This window comes from Salmo salar, chromosome 01, assembly GCF_965601325.2.
Source record: "Salmo salar chromosome 01, fSalSal1, whole genome shotgun sequence".
NCBI lineage: Eukaryota > Metazoa > Chordata > Actinopteri > Salmoniformes > Salmonidae > Salmo > Salmo salar.
This window is the reverse complement of record NC_138291.1, coordinates 82,570,049-82,576,048: the sequence shown is the minus strand read 5'-3', so window position 1 is coordinate 82,576,048 and position 6,000 is coordinate 82,570,049. Positions and strand designations below refer to the sequence as shown.

The 6,000-nt window shown below is 41.8% G+C and overlaps 1 protein-coding gene across 3 annotated transcripts in view; it reads right to left on the bottom strand.

The window, feature by feature from the left end:
* Window positions 1–824: 824 nt before the first annotated feature.
* The window catches only part of rnf157 (ring finger protein 157), a 41,566-nt gene continuing 36,390 nt past the window's right edge, over window positions 825–6,000 (bottom strand). For 2 of the 3 annotated variants that reach the window (XM_082977373.1, XM_082977385.1), the window contains one exon: window positions 825–5,618. In XM_082977373.1, coding sequence (XP_082833499.1) covers window positions 5,488–5,618 — 131 coding nt within the window. In that variant the 3' untranslated portion in view covers window positions 825–5,487. The remainder of the gene's footprint in view (window positions 5,619–6,000) is intronic. The other variant, XR_014392871.1, reaches the window with a different exon arrangement.

The window sequence follows — 6,000 nt, the reverse complement described above, 5'->3', positions numbered from 1 at the left end:
CTCGGCATCTGACCGTAAGGCCCTACAGAGGGTAGTGTGTACGGCCCAGTACATCACTAGGGCCAAGCTTCCTGCCATCCAGGACCTATATAATAGGCGGTGTCAGAGGAAAGCCCATAAAATTGTCAGAGACTCCAGTCTCCCAAGTCATAAGACTGTTTTCTCTGCTACCACATGGCAAGCGGTACCGGAGCGCCAAGTCTAGGACCAAAAGGCTCCTTAACAGCTTCTACCCCCAAGCCATAAGACTGCTGAACAATTAATCAAATGGCCACCGGACTATTACATTGCCCCCCCCATTTGTTTTGTACACTGCTGCTACTCGCTGTTTATTATCTACGCATAGTCACTTCACCCCTACCTACATATATAAATTACCTAAACTAACCTGTACCCCCGCACACTGACTCAGTACTGGTTCCCCCTGTATATAGCTTTGTTATTGTAATGTTATTGTGTTACTTTTTATTATTATTTTTGTATTATTATTTATTTTTTATTTAGGATATTTTTTTTTATATAGGTTATATTTTCTTAACTCTTCTTGAACTGCATTGTTGGTTAAGGGCTTGTAAGTAAGCATTTCACGGTAAGGTCTACACTTGTTGTTTTCGGCGCATGTGACAAATAAAGTTTGATTTGATGTCAAAGTGTGTCAAATAAGTTGAAAGCACCATTTGTGGGTGTACCTAACCTTGACAACAGAGAAAGAGCTGGGAATGGATCAACGGTCCACCAATCAGGGCCTTGATGGGCTTGGCAACATTAACAAAGGGTGATGTGTTCAGGTTGGAATGTTCTTGCAATGTCACATGAAAGGTGTCTAGAACATAAATATCTTTATTCTGAGGACATGGCAACCATGTTCTGTTATGTTTGGTGTGACGTTGATGGAATATTCTCCTTACTCTCAGAACACTGGACACATGAATGTTCTTGCAATGTCCCATTAAACATGTCTAGAATATTAATATTGAATGTTCTCCTAACTCCAATGACAAAACATGCTAAATGGGTTCTCAGGAGGTTTTTGCTAACATACATAGAATGTTCTCCTAACTAACAGAAAATTGGACACTCAAACATCAGGGGAACATTACAAAAACATTATCTCTCCCTAGAATTGTTAGTTGGGCCAAAACTAAAATCTTGCTTATGTTTAAGTAGTCTGTCCACGAGAGATTAGATTTCTACTAATACGACTCGGTGCTTCCAATGGCAATGTCCGCGATAGGAATAATGTCAGGAGCCGCTAGTGGATTTGACAGTTCCAACGCAGTTACACCTCCGACACCACCCTAACAAAATACATTATATACTATGAAGTTGTTGGTTTTTGCTGAACTGACTGAATCTAGGCCTTACAGTAATGAAACAACTGCCCCTGGCAAAAGTCCCCTCTAAACCATCTGAACAAGATGTGTTTGTGTTCAGTCACCAACCGGTCAACGAGACTGTGTGTATGTGTCGGTGTGTGTGTATGTGTCGGTGTGTGTGTATGTGTCGGTGTCGGTGTCTGTGCGTGTCTTTGTTGAGGGGATATTAATGTAGTAAATAATCGCTCTAATATTTAATGAATGCACACACACACACACACACACACACACACACACACACACACACACACACACACACACACTGATTTCATCCACAGAGGGTAGAATGTGATTACACAGGAGGCTTGATCATTTAAAAGCATGTTAACAACCTGCTACAGAATTACCATCTCATTAAGACCCACTCAGCAGGGCTATCAGCACACACACACACACACTCAGCAGGGCTATCAACGCGCGCACACACACACACGCACACGCACACAAAGACATTGACGTACTGTGGGAAGAAAGATGACATTTAGCATTAATTTGAAGGTGTACGTTTTCCATGAAACAGATAGTACCTCTGGTTCCACTAAAGAGTTTTGTGTGAAAGTGTATTAGAACCATGTGGAGAAATGACCGGTCAACATTCTGTCGCCACCATATAAGTCTCCATTCTGGAATGTAAGCATGGCTTTTCTGTTCTGTTCTAGAACCCTGGCCAAGCTCATTCACAATCTCAATGCATAAGACATTGCTCCCTTCACAAATCAATTGAGGGCACTATATAGGGAATAGGGTTACATTTTGGAAGCATCCCATGTTTTCTCTGGTCTACAAAAGTGAACCACGGTCCATATACCGTAGATGAGAGGGATACAGGTAGGGGTGTATGAGCTGACAGTGTGTAAACACTAGCTAACTGAGAGCTGTTGCCAGCCTGTAGTTGGGGATAAGGAAGAGGGCATCTATAGTGTGTCTTATTGACAATTTATGCATCTCAAATGGCACCCTATTCCCCATATGGCTTACTACCTTTACTTAAAGGGGAATTGGGCTCTGGTCAAATGCAGTGCACAATATGTGGAATTGGGCTCGGGTCAAAGTAATGCACTATATAGGGAATAGGGTGTCATTTGGAGAATTTGGGAAGGTCTCAACTGCATACTCCTCGCATACTCTCTCCTCATTTCCTTCTCAAACCCATTGGATGAGAAAGCCAGAGGTCCCTCCACTCTGACCTCCAATGGGTTTTGAGAAGAAGACAAGGCGAGAAGAGAGAAGATGCAAGGAGTATACAATTGTCCCATAAGGACAATACAGAAAGGTCAGAGCTGTGTACCACTGTGGGTACTCTACAGGGGTGTTGAGACTGACCTAGACTTTAATGTTTTACTCTACAATCGCCTCATGCACCACAAAGTCTGTTGCCTAGGTAACAGCTAGAAGTGCATTCAGTGTTGCACTTCAAAACCATTATTCATTTCACATACAGTACCAGTCAAAAGTTTGGACACTCCTACTCATTCAAGTGTTTTTCATTATTTTTACTATTTTCTACATTGTAGAATAATAGTGAAGACATCAAAACTATGAAATAACACATATGGAATCATGTAGTAACCAAAAAAGTGTTAAACAAATCAAATATCATATTTTATATTTGAGATTCTTCAAAGTAGCCACCCTTTGCCTTGATGAGAGCTTTGCACACTCTTGGCATTCTCTCAACCAGCTTCATGAGGTAGTCAACTGGAATGCATTTCAATTAACAGGTGTGCCTTGTTAAAAGTTAATTTGTGGAATTTATTCCAATCTTAATGCGTTTGAGCCAATCAGTTGTGTTGTGACAAGGTAGGGGTGGTATACAGAAGATAGCACTATTTGGTAAAAGACCAAGTCCATATTATGGCAGGAACAGCTCAAATAAGCAAAGAGAAATGACAGTACATAACTTTAAGACATGAAGGTCAGTCAATGCGGAACATTTCAAGAACTTTGAACGTTTCTTCAAGTGCAGTCGCAAAAACCATCAATCGCTATGATGAAACTGGCTTTCATGAGGACCGCCACAGGAAAGAAAGCCCCAGAGTTACCTCTGCTGCAGAGGATATGTTCATTAGAGCTACCAGCCTCAGAAATAGCAGCCCCAATAAAAGCTTCAGAGTTTAACAGACACATCTCAACATCAACTGTTCAGAGGAGACTGCATGAATCAGGTCTTCATGGTTAAATTGCTGCAAAGAAACTTGCTTGGGCCAAGAAACACGAGCAATGGACAATCTGTTGTTTTGGTCTTATGAGTCCAAATTTGAGATTTTTGGTTCCAACCGCCGTGTCTTTGTGAGACACAGAGTAGGTGAACAGATGTTCCCACCGTGAAGCATGGAGGACGAGGTGTGTGGGTGCTTTGCTGGTGACACTGTCTGTGATTTATTTAGAATTCAAGGCACACTTAACCAGCATGGCTACCACAGCATTCAGCAGCGATACGCCATCCCATCCTTTTTGTGCTTAGTGGGATTCCTCATTTGTTTTTCAACAGGACAATGACCCAACACACCTCCAGGCTGTGTAAGGGCTATTTGACCAAGAAGGAGAGTGATGGAGTGCTGCATCAGATGACCTGGCCTCCACAATCACCCGACCTCAACCCAATTGAGATCAAATCAAATTGTATTTGTCACGTGCCAAATACAACAGATGTAGTAGACCTTACAGTGAAATGCTTACTTACAAGCCCTTAACCAACAATGCTGTTTTAAGAAAATACCTAAAACAAGAAATAAAACAAACAAATAATTACATAACAGTAAGATAACAATAGGGAGGCTATATACAGGAGGTACTGGTACAGATGGTTTGGGATGAGTGTTCAACATATGTGGGAACTCCTTCAAGACTGTTGGAAAAGCATTCCAGGTGAAGCTGGGTGAGAGAATGCCAAGAGTGTGCAAAGCTGTCATCAAGGCAAAGGGTGGCTACTTTGAAGAATCTAAAATCTAAAATATATTTTGATTTGTTTAACATTTTTTTTTACGACCTGATTCCATATGTATTATTTCATAGTTGTGATATCTTTACTATTATTCTAAAATGTAGAAAATAGTAAAAATAAAGAAACATCCTTGTCTAGGTCTAAGTGACAACTTTTGACTGGTACTGTATAATCATCCACATAATAAATAACACATTTTTGTTTAAACAAATAAAACACAGAACATGTGACAAAATCACCAGGAGAGCTTTACACTAAAAACAACATAAATTAAACAAAATAAAGGTTTTCACAAAATGATGAGAAAAAGGTTCAGGTTTGTCTATCAAACAGCACATGTGTTTTTGTAGGGTGGTGTATGTGTTGGGAAAGGTGTGCAAGGGGTACATGGGGTAGTTCAAAGTTCAGAGGTCATTCTTCTATAGTTAATAATCCCAAAACAAATCATTACATTACATTCCCCTCTGAGTTACACATACTCCATCGGCATCGTACATTCTCCCCTCTGTCTTCTTTACAGTTCAGTATCTACCACCACTTTGGAGCAAATCAAGTCCTCCATTTTTGATCAAATCCTCCATTCACCACCACATACAGCACGTCCAGTTTCTTAGCTAACAAGGATAATCCCATTCAGACCAGGTAGTTGTGGGAGGACAGAACACTGCTGAGTACAGTAGGGCTGCTTGGAGACATCAGAGCGCTGCATGCAAAACCACGGCCAGAGATTTCAGGTTCATGGACTGGAGTACACTGACCCCTGACTGGTTGGTTGTTAGAGGCAAGGGGAGGCATCTCAAAATATGAACTAATGACACAAAACACAAGAAAGACATTATGACACATTGAGGGGTGGAGTGGTTTAACTCTAGCAGTCTCCTTCTTGGACTGTGGATTGGTTAAATCTTCTTCTTCAAGACTTCCCTGTTAGAATTAGCAACTGAGATAAACACTCCTCCTCTTCAGTCCAGAAAGAAGAGAAGTGTAGGATGGTTGAGTGAGGACACTGCCTCAGGGTGGATGAGGGACATGGGAGTTGGTTAATCAGGTGAGGAGATACAGTAAGGAAGGTCTACTGCGCAATCATGAGGTTGCCTAAAATGAATAAAATATCAGTATGTGCTGTTATAGCACTGAGGTCGAAATTGGACACGCGTGTGTGTGTGGTCAGCGGCGTGGTGTGGGACTCTGACTGTCCATAGTCTCCGCCTCCTGCTCCTCCAGGTTGATATTACTGGTGGAGGCATGGTGGGAGAAGGGCTCCAACACTGGCCTATAGCCTCCCAGATACATCAGACCTGAGAGAGAGAGAGACAGAGAGACAGAGAGAGAGACACAGAGAGACAGAGACAGACAGAGAAAGAGCGAGAAAGAAAAGGGGAAAAGAGAGAGAAAAATAAAGGATGTAAGATAAAAACAACATGCAAGGCCCTTGTGTTGAGGACTGTGCTCGCTGGTCTATCTCCACCTAGTGGGCGATAATGGTAGTCTAAATTCTGTGGCTGGCCAGTCTAACATGCTGACCAGACCGCTTGCGCGTGTGCGTCCGCGTACGCCATCGCGTGCATGTTAATTTTGTCCACCCATACCAGACGTGATCAAGACACGCAGGTTGAAATATCAAAACGAACTCTGAACTATATTAATTTGGGGACATGTCAAAAAAGCCTTAAACATTTA